General features: G+C 35.8%; 2 protein-coding genes across 6 annotated transcripts in view; one reads left to right on the forward strand and one right to left on the reverse strand.

The window, feature by feature from the left end:
* Positions 1 to 10147, forward strand: part of ALG6 (ALG6 alpha-1,3-glucosyltransferase) — a 66594-nt gene extending 56447 nt beyond the window's left edge. For all 5 annotated transcript variants that reach the window (XM_030324690.1, XM_030324691.1, XM_030324693.1 and 2 more), the window contains 3 exons: positions 1433 to 1501; positions 1632 to 1830; positions 8957 to 10147. In XM_030324690.1, coding sequence (XP_030180550.1) covers positions 1433 to 1501; positions 1632 to 1830; positions 8957 to 9154 — 466 coding nt within the window. In that variant the 3' untranslated portion in view covers positions 9155 to 10147. The remainder of the gene's footprint in view (positions 1 to 1432; positions 1502 to 1631; positions 1831 to 8956) is intronic.
* Positions 10148 to 10167: 20 nt separating this feature from the next.
* Positions 10168 to 22909, reverse strand: part of LOC115521006 (integrin subunit beta 3 binding protein) — a 72065-nt gene continuing 59323 nt past the window's right edge. Inside the window, exons 8-10 of the mRNA XM_030325878.2 lie at positions 18897 to 18947; positions 18195 to 18214; positions 10168 to 13201 (exon numbers count right to left, since the gene is read on the reverse strand). Coding sequence (XP_030181738.1) covers positions 18898 to 18947 — 50 coding nt within the window. The 3' untranslated portion in view covers positions 10168 to 13201; positions 18195 to 18214; position 18897. The remainder of the gene's footprint in view (positions 13202 to 18194; positions 18215 to 18896; positions 18948 to 22909) is intronic.

Here is a 22909-nt window from a genome sequence, read left to right on the forward strand (position 1 = left end):
TTTGAGCAAGGCGATAAAGGGAAAGATTCAAAGAGGTTGAGGATGCAGAAGATTTTGGTACTTGATTATAAATATTAAGTACCTTGAGGTCAAGGGCTGAGTTATATTCCTCTTTGTATTCCTTTCAGAGTAGTGCTTATACGTAATAAGTTTTCCACAAATGCTTATATTCAGTAAATGAATATTGAATGAATAAATGGGAGTTTTGACCCAGAAAGAGAAATAATGTTTATTGAGCACCTACTATGTGTATATTTTTAACATAAATACATTCTGATTTAAAAAGCATCAAGCAGTGAAACTGAAAGTCCTCTAGTCTTTTCTTTTAGTGCAGTAGTTTTCAATTGGTTTGTAACCCCACACTTTACATCTCATATGCTAGTTGATATGGGGGAAAGTCATCCTTCTAAAAAGGAGAATGCTCAAAGCTTCTAAAATAAGGAGACCCAAAACAACTATAACAACAAGTATTGTACACAAGTAATGTACCACAATCGCTAGTAAACGTTAGAAACACAGAAATAATCATGTTAAAAAATTAGGTAATACTTGTAAAAGAGTTCTTTCAACTACTTAACAATACAAGTATTATTATTTCCATTTATACATAAGAAAAAAAAGGCTAAATTAATCATTTGTTCAAAGTCATACAGTAATAAGTGGCAGAGATGGGACTAAGACTCAGGTCCTCTTCTACTTGAACATTGCCACAGTAGAATTCAGAAGGTAATGAGACCAGGGTGGGTGGTAAGGTCACAGAATTGGGACCCATAATCCTAGACTCTATAATAAAGTTCCTTTTATTGGCATTATGCTTCCTCTTCCTATACTATTGTTCTTTTCCTGTGGCTGCTTCTTACTTTTTTCCCCTCTTTTCTTTTATTCTACCATTATCAGCTTGTTTCCTCTTGTAAGTTTTATCTCTGTTGTTCTTGCTTCAGTGGCAGAAGATTGATCTTGTCTGTTACAACTTTAATTTTTAACTTATATTAGTAATATGTATCATGGAGGATCATACAAAAGAAGTTTGAATACCACTATACTGGGAATTGATTTATTTCCCAAGTGAGATGAAACACGAAAAAACTCTATCTCTGAATGTTTGGATCTGTTTATCTGATCCTTTCTTTAAGCTGCTGTTTGTAGGCTAGAAAAAAATGTTCCATTAATGGAATATTGAAAGAAGCAGTTTTTCAGTTATTATGAGGAGTAGATACCTTCTCTATGTTTAGACTCACTTAGTTTGGATTGATAGGTATTTAAAAAAATGAATCAGTGATCTATATGGAGACCTTACTGGCTGTTTTTTATTTGTTTGTTTGTTTGTTTGTTTAGCTACCCTGAAGATCAGACAGATAAAATGTATTTATATTTTTCACAAGAATTGAAATTCTGTCAGATTAAAATATTTTTTTTTTCTTTATCATTTTAGACCAGTCTGCTTAGTTTTAAGTGAAATTCCTTTTATGTCTACCTGGTTTTTACTTGTGTCAACATTTAGGTGAGTCAAACCAATATTCATATAGTATTTTCAGTACACTTCTTATAAACTCATTTAAAGCTTTTTTTCAGAGTGATGTGGTTTGAACTGGCTATTCTCTTTTGATGTTTTTTCTGTTTTTCCCTTACAGTATGCTACCTCTTCTACTGAAGGATGAACTCCTAATGCCCTTAGTTGTGACAACGATCGCATTTTTTATAGCTTGTGCAACTTCCTTTTCAATATTTGAAAAGACTTCTGAAGAAGAACTTCAGTTGAAATCCTTTTCCCTTTCTGTTAGGAAATATCTTCCATGTTTTACATTTCTTTCCAGAATTATACAATATTTGGTAAGTTGTTCAGATTTTAAAGAATGGTACTTAGCATGGCACTATTTAAAAAAAAAATGTAATACCTTTTTTCTTTTATAGCTTTTTTGAGATATAACTCACATAAATTCACCCATAAAGTCCACCCATTTAAAGTATGCAATTCACTGGTTTTAAGTATGTACGTGGAGTTGTACAACCATGACCATAACCTAATTTTACACTATCTCTATCACCCCAAAAAGGAACCCTGTTCCCATTAGCAGCCATTTTCCATTCCACCCTAATCTCCAGCCTTGGACAGCCAGTAATCTACTTCCTGTACCTATATATTTGCCTATCTGGACATTTCATATAAGTGGAATGTATTATTCTGCTAGGGCTGCCATAGCAAAATACCACAGACCAGGTGGCTGACGCAACAGAAATTTATTTTCTTACAGTTCTAGAGGCTAGAAGTCCAAAATCAAGGTGCCTCATCAAGGTTTCTGGTGAGGTCTCTCTTTCTGGGTTATAGGCAACCTTGCTGTGTCCTCATGTGGCTGCTTCTTTGTGTGGGTGTGTAGAGACTTTGGTGTTTCTTCCTCTTCTTTTTATTTATTATTTTTTAAAAATTTATTTAAAAAAATGTTTTTTCTCTTCCTCTTCTTATAAGGACACTGGTCCTATCAAATTAGGGTCCCACCCTTATGACCTCATTTAAGCTTCCTAAAGTTTGTGATTCCAAATGTAGTCACATTGGGGTTGGGGCTGCAACATGAATTTTGCCGGGATATAGTTCAGTCCATAACATGGAATCATAAAAAATATAGTCTTTTGTGACTGGCTACTTTCACTTAGCATAACGTTTTCGAGGTTCATCTGTGTTGTAGCATGTATCAGTACTTCATTATTTTTTATTTCCATACTATATTTCATTTTAATAGATACAGCACATTTTGTTTATTCATCAGTTGATGGGCATTAGGTTGATCCCACTTTTTGGCTGCTGTGAATAATGCTGCTGTGAAGGTTTGTGTATAAATTTATCAGCATATTGTTTTCATTTCCCTTGAATGTACCCTTAGGAGTGGTAGTTCTGTGTTTAACATTTTGAGAAACTGTTGGCCAGAGTGCTACGTGATTTTACATTCCCACCAGCAATATATGCCGGTTCTAATTTCTCCATATTCATGATGGTACTTGTTACTGTCTTTTTTATTATAGCTGTCCTGGTGGGAGTGAAGTCTCAGTGAGGTTTTGATTTGTATTTTCCTAGTTACTAATTATGTTGAGCATCTTTTTATTTGCTTATTGGCCATTTGTATATCTTCTTTGAAGACATGCTTATTCAAATACTTTGCCCATTTTTAATTGGGTTGCCTTTTTATTTTTGAGTTGTAAGAGTTCTTTATACATTCTTGATACAGGTCCCTTACTAGATATGACTTGCGAATATTTTTTTCATAATCTGTAGGTTCCTCCTTCACTTGTTAATGGTATTGTTTCCAGCATGAAAGTTTTTTTGATTTTTATGAAGTCCAATATGTCTATTTCTTTGTTTTTTGTTGTTGTTATATTTTGTTTTTTTTTTTTAAAGTAAGCTCTGTTTCCCTCCTGGGGTTTGAACTCACGACCCTGGGTTCAAGCGTTGCATGCTCTACTGACTGAGTCAGCCAGATGCCCTGTGCTTTTGATGTCTTATCTAAGAAACCATTGTGTAAAGGTCATGATTTACCCTTATGTTTTCTTTTGAGAGTTTTATTTTTATCTTGAGGGGGCACCTGGCTAGCTCAGTTGGAGGAGTGTGTAACTGTTTTCATTTTTATTATTTTTTTTTTACAAACACAACTTCAGTTTATTCTTTAGTTCAAAACAAAACAAAACAAATCACTTGACAGGCTTAGCTCTCTAGGAGATCTTTATATGGCAAAGTACAGGTTTAAAAAAAATCCACAAAAGCCTGAAATTTTATCCTATGGCTATTGCAACGGGTGTATTTAGAGGACCTTTATTTTGTTTAATAGCAATTATATTGAAGTTCAACACAAAATTCACCTTTTTAAGGTGTATAATTCAGTGTCTTTTAGTATTATGCACAGAGTTGTGTAATCATTATCACTATCTAGTATTAGGACATTTTATCCCTCCAAAAATAAACCCTGTACCCATTAGCAGTTGCTTTCTGCCCCTTCTCCCCAACCCCTGACATACTACTTTTGTGTGTATGGGTTTGCCTATTCTGGATATTTCATATAAATGGAATCATATGAAATGTGGTCTTTTGTGACTGGTTCCCTTCACTGGGCATGTTTTCAGGGTTCAACTATGTTGTAGCATGTATCAATACTTCATTACTTTTTATGGCTAAAAAATATTCAGTTATATGGATACACCACAATTTCTTTATCCATTCATCAGTTGATGGATATTTGGGCTCTTTCTACCTTTTGGTTACTATGAATAATAGCTGTGAACATCCATGTATAGGTTTTTGTGTGGTGATATGTCTTCAGATACCTTGAGGATATTCCTAGAAGTAGAATTGCTAGTTATCCTATGTTCAACATTTTGAGAAGCTGTCAGGCTGTCTTCCAAGGTTTGCATACCATTTTACAATCCCGTCAGCAGTGTTATAAGGGTTCCAGTATCTCCACATCCTCACTGGCACTTGTTACTGTCTTTTTATTTTAATCACCCTAATGCATTCAAGGTGGTATCTCCTTGTGGTTTTGATTTGCATTTTTCTTTTTTTTACATTTACATCCAAATTATTTAGCATATAGTGCAACAGTGATTTCAGGAGTAGATTCCTTAATGCCCCTTACCCATTTAGCCCATCCCCCCTCCCACAACCCCTCCAGTAACCCTCTGTTTGTTCTCCATATTTAAGAGTCTCTTACGCTTTTGTCCCCCTCCCTGTTTTTATATTATTTTTATTTCCGTTCCTTTATGTTCATCTGTTTTGTCTCTTAAAGTCCTCATATGAGTGAAGTCATATGATATTTGTCTTTCTGTGACTAATTTCGCTTAGCATAATACCCTCCAGTTCCATCCACGTAGTTGCCAATGGCAAGATTTCATTCTTTTTGATTGCCGAGTAATACTCCATTTATATATATACCACATCTTCTTTATCCATTCATCCATCGATGGACATTGGGCTCTTTCCATACTTTGGCTATTGTTGATAGTGCTGCTATAAACATTGGGGTGTATGTGTCCCTTCGAAACAGCACACCTGTATCCTTTGGATAATTACCTAGTAGTGCAATTGCTGGGTCATAGGGTAGTTCTATTTTTCATTTTTTAAGGAACCTCCATACTGTTTTCCAGAGTGACTACACCAGCTTGCATTCCCAGAGAAGTAACTCTTGATCTCAGGGTCGTGAGTTTGAGCTCCACATTGGGTGTAGAGATTACTTAACAAAAAAATCTTAAAAGAAATGTTTTAATTTTAGGTCACTGATTCTTTTTGAGTTAATTTTCATATATGCTGTAAGGTAGGAGTCCAACTTTATTCAGTTGTTCCAGCACCGATGAATTGTGTTGGTACCTTTGTTGAAAATCAACTGATCCATGGGGCGCCTGGGTGGCTCAGTCAGTTAAGTGGCTGACTTCATTTCAGGTCATGATCTCGCAGTCTGTGAGTTCAAGCCCCACGTCGGGCTCTGTGCTGACAGCTCAGAGCCTGGAGCCTGCTTCCGATTCTGTGTCTCCCTCTCTCTCTGCCCCTTGCCTGCTTGCTCTCTGTCTCTTTCTCTCAAAAATAATAAACATTTAAAAAGTTTAAAAAATAAAAAAAAAAAAAGAAAATCAACTGATCCTAAATATAAGGATCCTAAAAATCAATTGATCCTAAATCAATCCTATTCCACAGATACATATGTGTATCATTATGCCAGTACTACACTGTCTTCATTACTATAGCTCTGTAGTTAGTTTTAAAATTCAGAACATGAGCCCTCCAACTTTGTTTTTTCTCATGATTGTTTTAGCTATTTTATGTTCCATATTATTTTTTGCATCAGCTTGTCAATTTCTCCAAAAGCCCAGCTGAGATTTTGATAAGGATTACTTTGATTCTGTATATCAATTTGTGGAATATTGCCATCTTAATAAGATTTAGTCTTCCAAATCCATGAACATAGTATACATTCCCATTAATTTAGAAAATCTGTAATTTTCTTCAACAGTGTACAGGTCTTATGTACTTATGTTAAATTTATTTCTAAGTATTCTTTATGATGTTTTTCTAAATGGAATTGTTTTCTTAATTTTGTTTTTATAATGCTCATTACTACTGTATACAGATACACTTGACTTTTAAAAAAAAATTTTTTTAATGTTTATTTATTTTTGAAAGAGAAAGAGTGCAAGCCGGGGGGGGGGGCGGGGGGGAGGGGCAGAGAGAGAGAGAGACACAGAATCCAAAGTAGGCTCCAGGTTCTAAGCTGTCAGTATGGAGCCCGACACGGGACTCGAACCCACAAACTGCAAGATCGTGACCTGAGCCAAAATCAAGAGTTGTACACTTTAACCAACTGAGCCACCCAGGCGCCCCTGGTGTTCTGTTTTCTATTTCATTGATTTGGTTCTAATTTTATTCTTTCTCATGCTGCCTTTGGTTTGGTTTACTCTTTATCTAGTTTCTTAAATTTCAAATTTAGGTGATTGATTTAAAAATTTTCTTCCATTTTTATAGAGGCATTCAAACCTGTAAATTCTACTATGTCATATTAAGCCAGCTTTCCATAAATTTCGACATTTGCTTTTCTGTTGAGTTAAAAATATAGTCCATTTCCATTGTGATTTCTTCTTTGGTTCATGAATTACTTAGAAACTTGTTCAGTTTCCAAATATTTGGGGATTTCCCAGATTTCTTCCTGTTTTTGTATTCTCATTTAATTCCAATGTGTTTATGGAGTGCCTGGGTGGCTTGGTCGGTCAACTGACTTTGGCTCAGGTCATGATCTCACGGTTCGTGAGTTCAAGCCCCGCATTGGGCTCCGTGCTGACAGGTCAGAGCCTAGAGCCTGCTTCGGATTCTGTGTCACCCTGTTTCTTTGCCCCTCCCCTGCTCTCACTCTGTCTCTCAAAAATAAGCAAACATTAAAAAATTTTTAAAAATTCCAATGTATTTAGAGAACATACTTGTATTATCTTAGTGTTTTCAAATGTATCAACTGTGTTTTATGTTGGTTTTTCCTGTTTTTGAGGGGTATTTTTGCTAGAAATGGAATTGTCTTTTTCTTTCAGCAATTTGAATGTCATCCATCTTACTGCCTTGTGGCCTCAATGTTTTCTGATGAGAAGTCAGCTGTTAATCTTATTAAGGATAGCTTGTATGCATATTTTTAGATGCTTATTATATGTCCATTTGAATATGAGTCTGGAGTTTAGGGGAGAGAGGTCCAGGCTGGATGAGCTCACAAAAGGTGTGAGTACAGAAGACGACTAAGTACTGAGTCTTGGGATACTACAGTACATAGAGGTAGGGGACATAAGGAGCCATCAGAGATGTCTGAGAAGGATTAACTGGTGGAGGATTAACAGTAGGAGAGTATGGTGTTATGGAAGTCAAGTGAAGGAAGTGTGTCAGGGAGATGGGAGTAATGTGCTATTTCAGATGCTGTTGAGAGATCAAATAAGGTGATAAGAAATAACCAGTGGAAGTCATTATGGATCTTTGATCAGGGCAGTTTCATTGGAGCAACTGAGGTGAAAGTCTAATTGGTGTGGATTTACTAATGAAATGGGAGGAGAATTGGATGCATTAAGTTATAGGCAACTCCTTTGGGAAACTTTGCTGTAAATAGGAGCAAATGGGGTAATAGGTAGAGTTTGTTTAAAATGGAAGGAATTTTAGCATGTCCCTTAACACTGATTCAGCATCATAGTATCATGATATTTCAACCAGCCCTGTATTTCTTAAGTTTGAAACTTTAAATTTGATTATTTCAATTCAGAAGTTAGAAATTTTCACTTTACACTAAGATTGACTCAGGGGATTTTCCCTTTGGAGGGTATTTGTAGCCATGTATACCTGTCTGAGTCTTTTTTGGTTACTATCCCTAAGCTTGCATCTGGAATGAGCACTGCATACTCTATTTCAGGTCATTAAATCCTGCCATTAAAACATCTTTTAGGGGGGCGCCTGGGTGGCGCAGTCGGTTAAGCGTCCGACTTCAGCCAGGTCACGATCTCGCGGTCCGTGAGTTCGAGCCCCGCGTCGGGCTCTGGGCTGATGGCTCAGAGCCTGGAGCCTGTTTCTGATTCTGTGTCTCCCTCTCTCTCTGCCCCTCCCCCGTTCATGCTCTGTCTCTCTCTGTCCCAAAAATAAATAAATGTTGAAAAAAAAAAAAAAAACATCTTTTAGGGTTCCATTTTTGTCCCACCTTCTTCATGAAAGTCACCAGCAATGGTTTCTCACTGCTTGCTTAGAAAGCAAGTAAATGTGGAAATATAGAACATTTACTTATGCAGCTTCTGTGTCAAGAAAACTGACTGCTACACAATTACAATAAATGCAGTATTTTTACTACTCATTTTGGCCTTTAATAAAATGTGACCTTGTGATTTTAACTAGTTCATGCATTTCCCTAATTAAATTGAAAACTCTTTGAGGCCAGAAGATTACATTTTCTTTCATATGCCCCACCATGATTTACTACAGCATTAGCTCATTGAATGTTGCATGAACATGAAATATTACTATTTGCCATGGAAGAGTTTTTTATAGATGGGTTCTTAGATTAGCTTAGAACTTTATATTTTATAAGGACTCAGGGCCCTGGAGTGTAGCCTGAATTTAACCCTGACTAGCAGTATTGTCTGTTCCAGGTAACTTTTAAGTACTTGGGTGGTATTAAGTATGACAGGAATTCTCAGGCTTTGGCTACAGATGGGAATCACTTGGAAGCCTTTAAATCCTGAGGCCTACCCTAGAAACTGATTTAATTGGTCTGAAGTATGGCCTGGTCATAGAGATTTTTAACCCTCCACTGATGATTCTAACATGCAGCCTAGGAGGAAGAAATCCACCATTAGAAGAGATTGGAGTCCCACCCTTCACCTTCAGTTCTGCTCACTTACAGCTATAAGTAAATGTTACCAGTACATTTAATCTTTTATATTATTCAGTAATTTGTTTTTTCCCTCCTTGTAGTTTCTTATCTCAGTCATCACTATGGTACTTCTGACACTGATAACTGTCACACTGGATCCTCCTCAGAAATTACCGGACTTATTTTCTGTATTGGTTTGTTTTGTATCCTGCTTACATTTCCTGTTCTTCTTAGTCTACTTTAACATTATAATCATGTGGGATTCCAAAAGTGGAAGAAATCAGAAGAAAATCAACTAGGTACATCTGCAAACATGCAAAAATATTAACAGTGCTTAAATGGTTTTTGAACTTTTTGCTGTGTATAAATAAAATTATCATTTTGAGGATCATGGAATTACAGGAAAAAGATGGTGAAAAGTCATTGTTGTCTATACAAAGTAAATCTATATGGGATCCAAGCCCAGTGGAGGCTTTTATTTTCTAACTATTGAGTGGCCAAGACATACTGTAGTTTTATAATATTCAGTTATCCAAGTGGGAAAATAAGAGAAAATGCCCTTAATCCCAGTATTTACTCAGGAAATATACAATTTGTTGTCTTAAAGAAAATCTGCAAATCCAGTGAACTTGGAGAATTTAACCCTTCTTTTTAAAGGAAATTACTAATTTTGGTATTTAAATTTCATTTTCCTTCCTTGGAATACAAGTAATGTGTATTTCATTCTTTAGAAATCTATCTCAGGGTTTAAATTTGTGACAATCTTTTAAATTACTGTGAGAAGGCAATTTAAACTGCTTGAAGTTTGAACATGCCTCATTACATGGTACAAATTTGAATTTCTTTTTAACAGAGAGGTTAAACCATGTTATTTTTTCCAAAATGCCGATTTACTTAAATGCAATTTAACAGTGAATTTTCTTGAATTTAAATCTAAGTGGTTTGAGTGATGTCTTTTTAATTACTCGTGATCACTAGTTCTAAACTTCCAGGATCATTCTGTTTAAGTTAAATGGTCTTATGCAGGATTTCATCCTTCTGATCTTTTTATTGTTGTGACGTGGTTCAGGATAACCACTTCCATAGCATTGATTCATATCATGTTTCATATTGACTTGGCTCTGTTAATAATGTATCATTCTATATTAGGAGAAGCTCATCTTTACTGTCATATTCAATTGGTAAAAATAATGTATCATATCGATGTTATAGTTTCTTATGTAAAGATGTGTTGTCTAGATGTGTTGTCTTTACTCTCTGTGATAAGAATAAAACAATTATTTTCACATCAACGTGTTTTTAATGAATATATTTCTTTCATAAGATAGCCATTAAAGTATATTGACTGGTGATACATTTTAAAACAATGAACACATATACACAAAGAAAATTTGGTTCTAGACATGGACAGCCACAGGCTGATACAAGAAGGTATGTACTTCTAAGTCTGATAAAGGAAGTAAATAGATTTAGACAAAGCAAAAATCAGGAAGTATTTCTTTTTCGAAGCAAATGTGCATAAAGACTCAAAGGGCAGGTCAGCACAGAAAAGCAGCCTTGAATCACTGCCGAATCAGCAGGAACACTGCTGTCCATGGTCACCATCTGTAATCACTGTGCCCAAATGTCAGCATCTTGGCTGGCTGGTGTAGTCCTATTTTTTTATTTTTTATTTTTTGGAATAGCATACATAGGTTTAACACAGGATGTTGATTTAAATCGATGAGGAAGTTCTAAATAACTGGAACAGAGAAACATTATTTGAAAAAGTATGTAAATATTAATAGACTATGTACATATTCAAAGGATGTTATGGGCAAATTCTTTATACATTTTCTAGATGATTTAACCTAGTCATATTGAGTTAACATTGTAGCTTTTATGGAGACTTGTAGCAATTATAAGTCAAGTATGTCTTAACTATCTGTTAGAAACCAATTTAAGAAGAGTCCACTCTGAACTTGGATTAGGTTCCAAAATACCAAAAATGGGGGCACCTGGATGGCTCAGTTGGTTAAGCGTCTGACTTCTAATGGTCATGGGTTCAAGCCCTGTGTTGGGCTTTGTGCTGACAGCTCAGAGCCTGGAGCCTGCTTCAGATTCTGTGTCTTCCTCTCGCTGTGCCACTCACCTGCTTTGTTTTCTCTCTCTCAAAAATAAACATTAAAAAACAAAAACAAAATACCAAAAATGTCCAGTGATGAATTAAAAACACAGAAATAGGCAATTCTAAAGTATTTCAGTGACAGGATTACTTGGATATCTAAATATAAAGATATTTAGGTAATGCAAAAATATTAAAGATTTCTCACTTCACTAATCTGTCAAAAAAATGAACCCTTCTAAGTTATTTTCAAGTTCATTTTAGAGGGAAGGGCCCTTTCTGAGAAATGCAGTTTTCTCTGTTGCCAATAAACTTAGGTTTGCTTCTTAAAATGAAGAGAACAGGGTGTATGTTCATGTATCAAATATGAAGCATACAGAAGCCATTTTCCTTTGAGGCCTTAAGGAGGGGAGAAAAATCCCAGATGTAGCATTCTGTCCAAATGATAAACCACAACTAAGTGAGTGAAACATTTACAAAAGTCAGGGCAGCCAAAGGAGCCTCTCTGTTCAATAGAAAGAGTAAAAGATGGATAGGATGTAACTAAATAATGGCTGGAGTTAACACAGGGGTTTCAAGTCTCAATTGGTCTCTCTTCTGTTATGTTCATTGGAAGATCAGGGCCAAGTGTATCCCCCGCCTTCCTCCATGCCGCACCCCCTCCCCCCATATAAACATTAGTTTTGTGTGTGGATCTTTCTGCTTTGTCCTTCATGTGGCCTCCAAGGGTGATAAAGCGAGAGTCATCTGATCTACAATGAAGAGGACTGGGAAATGATTCTTAGCAGACCCAGCTGTTCTGAAAGGCAAAAGCTTAGTATATCAAGAGGTCAAACATACAGTAACTGATTTAATAGCATTAAGTACATACCTACATAACTTGCATTACATATGAAACCAAACTACTTCTTAACCCTTTAATTCCTGACTAATGTAAGTTTCTTTATATGCTTTGGCTTTATTTACATCCTAAGGTTAGTTTTCAGTGCTAGAACACAAAAAGAATTATTCTTTTTGGTATATTTTCAGTAATATCCTATTACAAGGACTGTAACACAAAGTGTTCTTAATATTTAGCAGATTATCTTAAAAGTCTTATTTAAATAGTACCAATAAAGTCATTAGTGAAGGCAATTAGGTTTAATAGTTAATTGGGTTACTATTTAGTATCTATGTCATTTAATAGTTCTTAAAACCCATTTTCATTTTAAGAAGTAAATCTGAAATTTCTCTAAATGGAAAATCAGTTATTTTCAAACAAGTTAAATTTTGTTTCAGATTTTCATACAGTATTTTTATTTCATGATACAGTAGTATCTTCCACAAATTTTATCAAGACTTAGGGCAAGTACCAAGGGAATAGCATTTCTTCCCCTGCAGAAGTGGTCAAAGAAAAATACAGAAGTTTTAAAAAAACCGTGTTATCAAGTTATAACACATCCTGTGATACCCTCTTCCCCTTGTTTCGTGAGAGTACAGATGATTATAATACAAAATAACACCACAGAAAAATAGCAATTTAAAATAATGTTTCAAAATCATTTGGAAGGAATCAAAATGATTCCTGACCCATAAGAAAGGTCCTTTCAATTCAGTACAGTGTGTAGTTCAGTTTAAGAACAACTTCATATTTTAAAATGTACTGAAAAATGCATTCCACTATTCTATAAAAGGTATAAAAATTTTTAAACATTGAAATAGTTTTTCTGCACAAACATAGGAATAACTAGAATATAATAAAGACTCGTCCCCGAGACAGTGGCTATACAATAAACTTCTTGAAAAATTCTGTATGTGTAAAAAAATCTAATAAATACACATCTGGGGCTTTAAATGGGAAAGTGGTACCTAATTCCACTCACCATTAGATTTAATCTGAGCTTTAAAACATACAGTTTTACCAAAGGTGCCATTTTCATAAATGTTCTAAGTCTATCCACAAATGCTAAAAGTATACAGAAGTGTATGTGATACAGAATTGAAGTCAAGATCTTGTTCTACATGTTGGCTTACATTAAAGGGTCAAGAAGAAATGTATTATTTACATTGAGATTATCTACTGCTGTGTGTAGAAAGTTTAAATTAGCTGCAAGAAATTTTATCTAGACACACACCTGCCTAGTGCTATGATCTGGTATTTACTGGGCAGATTAATTACAAACATTTCTTCTGTTCCTTTAAATATGATCAGGCAGATGCAGAAGAAGTTGGTGTCCATAGTAAGTGCATTTCTTCTAAATGTCTGCAGGATATAAAAGATGATTGTTAAATCAAGAATTAGTTTCCAAATTAACATGCATCTCATACACTACTTAAGACACGATTTAAACACCCATTTACCATGTAATTTGGTACCTAGTTTAGATATTGGCAATCTCTCATTTGCTTATTTTTGAATCTTCTAAGCAACATTCACCTTCACAAATAATTGTCAGTATGATTACTCAGACATCACACTCTTCACTTTATGTGAAGATTTATCTGAGATACTTCTGAGAGATTTCTGAAACTCCTACATGATCTACTTGCTGAAAACACCAAAATCTACATGCCTTTTGTCTGTAAGCCTTAAGGGCCTTTCAGCAGGTGTTTCCTCCAACAGCTGCCCCCCAAAAAAAGAGACTGTATTTACTGACATTCCTATTCGGCGAGTGTCCTCTGGGGACTCCTAGTGGTGGCAGAAGTTCTTGTCATTTGGCTTAGGACCTTTGTGTGAGAGGACGTCTTTGACAAGAGCAGCTATTGGCAAGTGATGACACATTTCCCATAGGGTATGTGGACCTTTGATTCCTGAAATACCCCATTCATGCTTACACCGGCAGCCATGAAGAAGTAATGCATGGTAGTCCCCTATATTTCCCTATTCATGGGAGTCCACATATATTCTTGTCCTAGAAGAATGTAGGTTGCCAACTTAACAACCAACTCTTGCCAACTTGAGTCTGGTCTGAATTCCTATAGAAGATTTTAAGCACTCTAGTATTGACTTAATATCCCTGTAGGTTATTGATACATAGTTATCAGAACTAATGACAATACCATTCAGGAAAGGAAGACTATCATTAAATAGTTACTATGGGGGAGGTGCTAGTTAAGCTTATTCTGTACAATCTCACAAGGTAGATATTATCAGTCCCATTTTATAATTAAGATTTAGGGAAACCAAGTGCCTTACTTAAGGCCACAGAGCTAAGTAGGTAGCATAGCTGGTGCGGGACGTGTAATCCAAATTCTGTCCTCTGTTATAATGCCAGACCATGCAGAGAAGTTTCATCGATTAATCATGACTGCTAGAAGGGAGCATAGCATGTGTATTATCTCTACACTGCCATACTGGCTCTGGAGATGAATTATCTCAGAACACAAACGAAATACAAGTTAGACATAGTGATGCAGTTCATGAGCAGTATTTTGACAGAATTCATCCTTCGTATAACAACTATATTCTCTCTAAAATATATTTTGGATTGTTACTTCCCTAAACAATAATCTTCACTGGTCCACTTCTGCCTAATGAATAAAGTCTGAACTTATTAACCCTAGTGATCATAACTGTCAATGATGTGGTTGAACCTACTGTTCAATCGTTCTGCTTTTCTGCCTTTTTGTTCATGTTGTTCTCTCTGCCTCGTATGTTTATACAGCCCATCAAAATTACCCATTTTTCAAATTCAAGCTTCTTAGTAAAGTACAAAGTTTCCATTACTAGGGTCTGGAAGGTCCTCTGTCAGACATAATGTAGAGTGAAATAACTAGAATTGATTTTCAAAGAATGAACTCTTAAATAACAACCTAATCACTCCATCCTGAGGTGATCTATGTCTGTTGTGTATTCCTATACTATTGCTTATTCTTCATTTGGTTCTTAGTTTATACTCCTTGGTCTGAAGAGGAAGGAACTGTCAATTATTCTGCTCTCTATACTCCATGGAGGAGTGACAAACTTGACTGGCCAAAGTCCAGAACATTGGCCCACATTTTGCCAGTAATATTATATGTCACTCTTTTTACACAACACTCTTTCCCATCACTGTCTACTCTCAAGTCCAATGCATCTTTGTGCTTCCTAATTTCATGTTGTAAAGAGACCAGCCCATTTTATCTATCTCATCTGCAATAAAGCATAGGCAGGTCTATTTCAAAGTTCCGGCTTTCTCCTCAGGTTCAAGGTTTAGATTCACAGGGTTCAAGATTTAGACTCAGTGTGGGAGACAGGAGGTTCCATTTCTGCCTTAGGCACAATCTATATTAGTTACCCCAAGTTTCTGCCAGAGGATCTGCCATGTTGGAGGTTATCAATTCCTCCAACTAATTAAGTTGATACTTGGATCCTCATTGGACTCCTAGTCCCTTTTTGTACTTGCTATTGGTCAGAATCCTGGAAAGAAGAGGGGAGAGAGGTCTGAATTTGTACTGCTTATTATAGTTTGCCTTATATTATTATCATTTTATGTGTATAATATTAATCTTGTATCTTTAGCTTGACTACTAGGTTTTAAAAGGTTGGCATTATGCAAGTGCTTTGTTTATACTAAGCCATATACTTTTGTTCACCAAATGATTTATCCAATTGTTTCTAGATGAAGTATCCCAATATCTCCTGCAGTATCACCTATTACTATTTAACCCACACCATGCTTCCACCATCCCTTTGCTGGTCTTTGTACGTCTGTGACCCATAGGTTGCTGCCTCTCTTACTCACAGTATCTCTTATTCTAACATGATTTTATAAAGGCTTTGTTTGTTAAAGGCTCTGGGAGTGAATCTGTATGGGTTATTTCCCCCAGTAAATAATAGAGGTCAGGAGGAATAATCACTGAAGTGTGAAAGGGCAGGAGCTGATGTGCAGACAGGGAAGCTGGCCACAACGGTATCAGGAGTACTGTGACTGTCAGAGGTTTCTAGGGCACAGGCCAAAATGAGAGAACATGGAAGAGAGACCTGAGGAAGCCTAATGTAAGGTGAGTTATAAGAAGGTTTTGAAATACGGGTAAGTTTTTGACAATGATGGGAAAAACGTATGTCAAGCAAAGGAGACAGGAACAAAGATAAGGGAATGAGAAAGATTCTCTCTGAGGAATGTGCCTGAAGAATGGTACATAATCTGGACTGAGGCACAAGGACAAGGAAAGCTGTGGTCACATGAGGGAGAGTTCTGAATGTCAGTATAAATTTGATTTTACTGTGAACGTGGTAGAGTGATACCTTCTTAAGCATAATTTGTCCAGTAGCAGAACAGGCTGTAGGGGAAAGGGAGCAAGGGGCAGAGAGGCAGGTTACCATAGGGAGGATAATATGGATGAGAGGTAATGAAGGAATAAACTAGTGCAGGGGTCATGGAAAGGAGAGGTAAACATTTTCGGAAGTGATCTAACCTGGCAGCAGTTGGGTATGGGGCCACAAAAAGGGACAGAAATTTGAGGTTTTGAGTCTTATCACTGGATGAGTGTAATCCCTAGAAAAAACAGAAATGAGGAAGAATTTGGGGGGGGGAACAATAAAAATCAGCACACTTGGGGGACAATATATGGCAGCTGAGCTTGTGGGTTTACAGCTCAGGAGAAGGTCACAAATTGATTTGGAAACCATATACAGTACTACACTAAGGTGAGAACTAAAGCCAAGGAATGGGTGAGATCACGAAGAAACTGCCCAAAACACAGTCAAAAGAACCCAGGGAAATGCCTCAAAGGTGAAGTCCAGTTTCATTTCTTTGTCTTTTCCCTCCACTGCTTTCCACTGAAAAGGAAGTTGAGTGGTAGGTCAACTTTCATTCTTTCAAGTATTTTGAAAGTACTACTCAAGTTAAAGACTCAGAAGAACATGCCTAATGTGTGATGATCTTGGGGCACCTGGGTGGCTCAGACAGTTAAGTGTCTGACTCTTGATTTTGGCTCAGGTCGTGATTTCATGGTTGGTGGGACTGAACCCCATGTCGGGCTCTATACTGATAGCATGGAGCCTGCTTGGGATTCATATTCTCTCTCTCTCTCTCTCTCTCTCCCTCCCTCCCTCCCTCCCTCCCTCTCCCTTTCCCTCTTCGTCTCTCTCTCTCTCCCCCTCTCTCGCTGCCCTTCCCCTGCTCCCACTCTCTCAAAACAAACATTAAAAAAAGAAAAACATGTGATGATCTTTACTAGAATCCAGCAACACAAAGCTATTCCCAGCACGCCTTAGTTACCTGAAGTTCATGGATGAGACTGTCATATACTAAATGCATATGTTCTCTGCCAGATGTATGACTGTCTTCTAATAGTTTCTGTTGGATTTCCATGGACCAGAAATTGTATAAAATGTTTAGTCCTATAAGTATGTGTGTATATGTATATATATTATATCCTTCCTGTTTAATGGGATCTAAAACCTTTGACCAATAGAGAAACCTGAAAATCACAGATCACTATTGTGAGTGAGCAAAGCACCGTCTCTAGCACCAGACTACTCAGGTTATCCTGGCTTTGCCTCTTAGGTAATTCTGGGACAAGGTATTTACATTTTTTTAAATGTTGATTTATTTTTGAGAGACAGAGATAGAGCGTGAGCGGGGGAGGGGCAGAGAGAGAGGGAGACACAATCTGAAGCAGGCTCCAGGCTCTGAGCTGTCAGCACAGAACCCGACATGCGGCTTGAACTCACAAACTGCGAGATCATGACCTGACCTGAAGTCGGACACTTAACCAAATGAGCCACCCAGGTGCCCCAGGACAACCTCTTTGTGCCTCTGTTTCCTCACCTATAAAATAAAGATAATAACTATATATCATGTAAGTTGTTGAAAAGGTTAAATGGAATATATATAAAGTCTGGCACATTGACAGTGCTCAATAAATGTTAGCTATTATTATAAACTATTATTTGTAGTGTACAACAGAATAAACATTCTAATGAATGAAAGTGACACAATTTTGTGTATAAGATGCTTTGCAAATATTTTTAAAACAGCTAGTTTGTTAGGAAGCTAATACTAATAATTTTAAATACCATTTCCAAAGAAATGGATTGTCAGTATAGAATTCATTTTGCATTAACTTTTTTCCTAAGAGATAGCAGGCAACATCTGGTTAGCTTCTAAGAATCTTAATTAATATTGATGCCACTAAGTCTGAGATAGGCTAGCTCTTCATGCGAGCCTTCAGTTATAGGTACATTAGACACTAATATCACATTATGACTCATACTGCTTCTAGCTAATATGTTATAATAAGCTAGTTATAAATCTATCATTTTTACTTACATTGCTGAATCCATAGGGAACTGTTGTGAAGGAAAGATACAACTAATTAATATATAATTATTTACTTAATTTAGCACATTTCCAAATTCAAAGACTTGTTATATCTTGTTCAGTCACAGGTGTCCTACAGAAACTATAACCCACCTGTCAGTATCTAATTAGTTATTTATACTAAAGGTGCTAAATTAAGAGCCCCCTTTACACTCACCTAAAAATATGTGATAGCTGATCAGCCTAGCTGATGGTGTTCTTTTCAATCAGCCTCTAACTCATACATTTTGTCAGACTGTCCTCTTATTTATAAAATTAGATTATAATTTCAACAACAGCTCCAAAGTTCATGTTCCTATTTTCTTTATAGACAGTACCAAATTTGATAATGTAAATAAAATGTTTCCACATGAACAAAACAATGAAATTAACAAGGCTAACCTTAATTAGAAAGGTGAAACCCTGGGGTGCCTGGGTGGCTCTGCTGGTTAGGCATCTGACTTCAGCTCAGGTCATGATCTCACAGTTTGTGAGTTTGAGTCCCCTGTCAGGCTCTCTGCCGTCAGTGCAGAGCCGGCTTCAGATCCTCTGTTTCCCACTTTCTGTGCCCCTCCCCTGCTCATGCTCTCTCTCTCTCTCTCTCTCTCTCTCTCTCTCAAAATTGAATAAACATTAAAAAAAAAAAAAAAGAAAAGAAAGGTGAGATCCTACCTCAGTTTAAAATGCCTTTAAGGAATTCATAGCTGTCAAGATGATATAATTCTGTAAGAAAGAAAAGTGTTTTTTTCAAAAAACAGCTTAAAGTAAGTTGTCACAGTATATGATGCAGAATAAATGCTGAATAGAATGAAATTAAAGAGCCTAAACATAAAGTTTTATTTTACATTATAAATAGCTTTGGTGCTATAAATTCTCATTTCAACATCTTACTGATTTGCCTAATTCTGAAACATACATTTAAGAATTTAGGATAGAAAGTGCTGAGTGGGAGAGAGCCAAAGCATAAGAGACTCTTAAAAACTGAGAACAAACTGAGGGTTGATGGGGGGTGGGTGATGGGTATTGAGGAGGGCACCTTTTGGGATGAGCACTGGGTGTTGTATGGAAACCAATTTGACAATAAATTTCATATATTGAAAAAAAAAAAGAAAGTGCCAAAAAACTTATTATTATTATAATACATGCTTCTCCTTTATTATAATTACTTATCTTCTGTGACAGATTCTATAATCCTGAGGGCAGGACCAGGTCTGTCTGGTTCCTTAGTATATCACCAATGCTAGAACAGTGCCTGGCTCATAAGAGGCATTCAAAAAGTATTAAATGGATGAGGCACGTAAGGAGATAGCAATTTCTAAGTATTTGAAAATATTTACATTCCTTTAAGAAATCCTTAGAATGGCATTTGTTTTTATTCATTCATTGAACATGCACTGTGGATCTTCTATCCAGGTTCTATACGAGGTTCTGAGGCTACAATATAGAGATATGACTTTTGTTTGTTTGCCAAGGAGGAGCCCGGAAGGAGCCCTGTAACCAGACGATTACAATATACTGCGACACTACAACGTTATACATTTATAAACATTCAGACAAGTGTTGTAGAAGCCTAGAAGAGGAAGCAATTTCGTTTTACCTAGGTGAGCTGGGGAGAGTCACAGAGGATGTGACATCTGAGGCTGACCTTAAAGAATGAGCAGGAGTTCGCTAGACAGAGAAGGAAGAAAGAGCAATCTAGGTAGAGAAAGGAGCAGGAGAGGCCTGGAGTTCTGAGAGATTCCAGAGGGCTGAAGCATAAGGTGCGAACAGTATGAATTAAAATGACTTCTTTCCTCCTATATGAGTTCTGAGCTAGAGGAAAAATCACCTAATACTTACTTTTCACAGAAATCTTGCTTTAACTACTTAATTAGCTATATAACACTATAAATATCTGCTTTATTATTCTCCATATGTGTTTAAAATACATAAACCACTTAGAGAATTTATCTAACTCTTTTTTGAGGAGCTTTCCTGACTACTCTAAGAGTTAAAATGGGGGAAAAAATGTTCACCTGTCAGGTGACATAAAACCAATTTCTACTAAATGTGCCAGAATAATTTTTCTCCACCTCAAAAACGGTTAGTCTTCAGTCTGTTCATTACTGTCTTTTTATAGTATTTTTATTTAATAAAACCTATTAAGACTACCATACAAATCTCTTTACTTATGCTTTTATCTTTTAACTGATCAATTTTTATATTGCTGACATCCCTTCTTCACCATTTGCTCATTTAAAAATTCATAGTATGTGAGATATGTCTCTGGAGAAAATGTCTATAAAATTTGTTACAGCTGGCAAATGTGTATGAGTCAGTGATAGCACATGACTAAATGCTTCACAGAAAATAAAATTTGTTTCTGTAGTAAGCAGAACTGTTTAAATGTTATTTATTTTTATGTTTCAAAGAAAATATATTGTGAAGTGCTGCATTGATTTAATACGCAACAATGTCTGTGTACATGCTGTAGAAGGAAAATTTATGAAACCTTTGCACAACTCCTTTAATTGAATTTTCCAAATCTCTCACCACACACAAATAATCAATATCTTCTGCAGAGAAAACCAGTCAGAATTATTACTGTCTTTCGTTTCAATTTTGTTGTCATCAGCACATACGGAGCACCTGGATATTCGTAACGTCTGATACCAAGTTATTTACACCTCTTAAACACATAATTGCTATTAAGTGAGTTCAAATCTATGGTTTAATTTTTCTTACGGATTATTTAAAATATAAAAGTGATCATACTTCTAGAGAAGTATACAAAAATTTAAAACATGGAAAAAATTATTTAAAAGGCTTTGAAAAGTAATAAATCAGTTTGTTTTTCCTTAAATCCTAGACAAATCTCAAGTAAGCAGTCAAAATGTATCCCCAAAACAGTGATGAACAGTGTAAAATAAGAGCATTAACATTATTAATAGGAAAACTATGAACCACGTACAACATACATGAAAATTGAATCCTGATACAGAGCTGAGGACTACAGTTGTACATTAATGTATATCTGTGTCACCAAAACTAATACCTCCATTTTTTATCTCCAGATAAACCAAGAACGTTAAGACATAGGAAGGAATTTTTGTTGTTTCTTCTAAAGCTCATCATGTCTAAACTTCAGACTCCAGTGCTTTTAAAACTGAAGTATTTGTCTGAACAAAGATATTGTTTAATGTTAAGGTATGAAAAACTAAAAGGGTAGTAGTCTTCTAGGGAGTGAAATCACTTGGCCGACATGATAAATGCTTTTTCAAGACTGAGTGGAGGAAAGAACAACATAATTTTAAGTTAAAAAAATACTTCAGTGGATGGTTAGAATGAAAAGGCAGTATCAAACTACTTTATAGTCTTAGAACAGAAAGAATTTAAAATTTGTCCTCTAGTCCAAGAATCTGAAAACTTTAAAATCCTATAACCCAGATGAATTTTACAATGTAAGACAGTAAGTTAGCTAAAGAAAACAGAAACATAGTTTGTGCTTTTCTTTTGAAGGCCACAGCTAGAAATTCTGAAATATTTTGTATTACAAACAGCTGAGACAATCAACTTTTTTGAACAATGTAGAGTTCAGATGGTTACATTTCATTTCAAATATGCATACTGCAACCTACACAATTATTCTCAAAACAGATAAAATATGTTTTGGACTAAAGCTAAGTGTCTAGATTTCGTATCTTGGCAATGGCTCTACAATTTGCTTACATTCTTTTCAAAAACATTTTGTTTACTGGAAGTACTGGTCATAGACAAACAATGATGGTATTTTCTAATATCTGCAGAAAAAATGAAAATACTAAGTACTATATAATGCCATCTATTGACTTGGGAATATCTGTATTAAGTTGTTTTAAGTAGAGGTTGATTATGTAAAGTAAATAAATTTCATGCCTTACCATGTGATGATAATGTGACATTCCATCTGTATCAACTCACTGAATGGTCATGTTTTAAATCTTCAGCATAACAAATTAAGAATAATTATGAAAATTCACATCCAAATCTGACAGAAAAAGGACCTTTCATCTCATTATTTTTCTAAGAGTCATAAAGCCAATATTATTTAGGAAAGTGAGGTTAGGCTTACTTCCTAAGTAACTGAAAAAAGAAAGAAAGCTTCCCTTTGTTTAAGAAAATGGTACTTAGCAAGAGAGATCCTCTTTTATTCATATACTCTATCAAAGCATTCCCTGATTTGCAACGTCCAGTTCTTTTCAAAACTATGAAAATCTCAGTGTACCTTTTAATGTTATTGTGTATGTTTTAATTTTCCCTGAATGTTACATAAAGCCTTAAGAATGTGTGTCAGATGTCTATTTATTTAAATCACTAAGCATGTTATTTTTACAATTATACTGCTCTGCCTGTCATAAAGACTGCAACGGATGCCAAACAAGCTATTTTTCCTGACATGGAAAAATAAATAGAACTAAAGGACCAAGCTGAAGGGGCAACAATAGCATAAATGCTGGAATTTTCCTGATATTGTCTATTTTAACTATCCTAGGAAAATTTTATGAGAATCTGAAGGACATTCTTTTGATAGTAAAACAAGTAATTTTTTTCTTAAAAAAATTTTTTTCAATGTTTATTTATTTTTGAGAAACAGAGAGACAGAGAGTAAGTGGGGGAGGGGCAGAGAGAGAGGAAGACAGAATCCGAAGCAGGTTCCAGGCTCTGAG

The sequence above is a fragment of the Lynx canadensis genome, chromosome C1, assembly GCF_007474595.2.
Source record: "Lynx canadensis isolate LIC74 chromosome C1, mLynCan4.pri.v2, whole genome shotgun sequence".
Taxonomy (NCBI): domain Eukaryota; kingdom Metazoa; phylum Chordata; class Mammalia; order Carnivora; family Felidae; genus Lynx; species Lynx canadensis.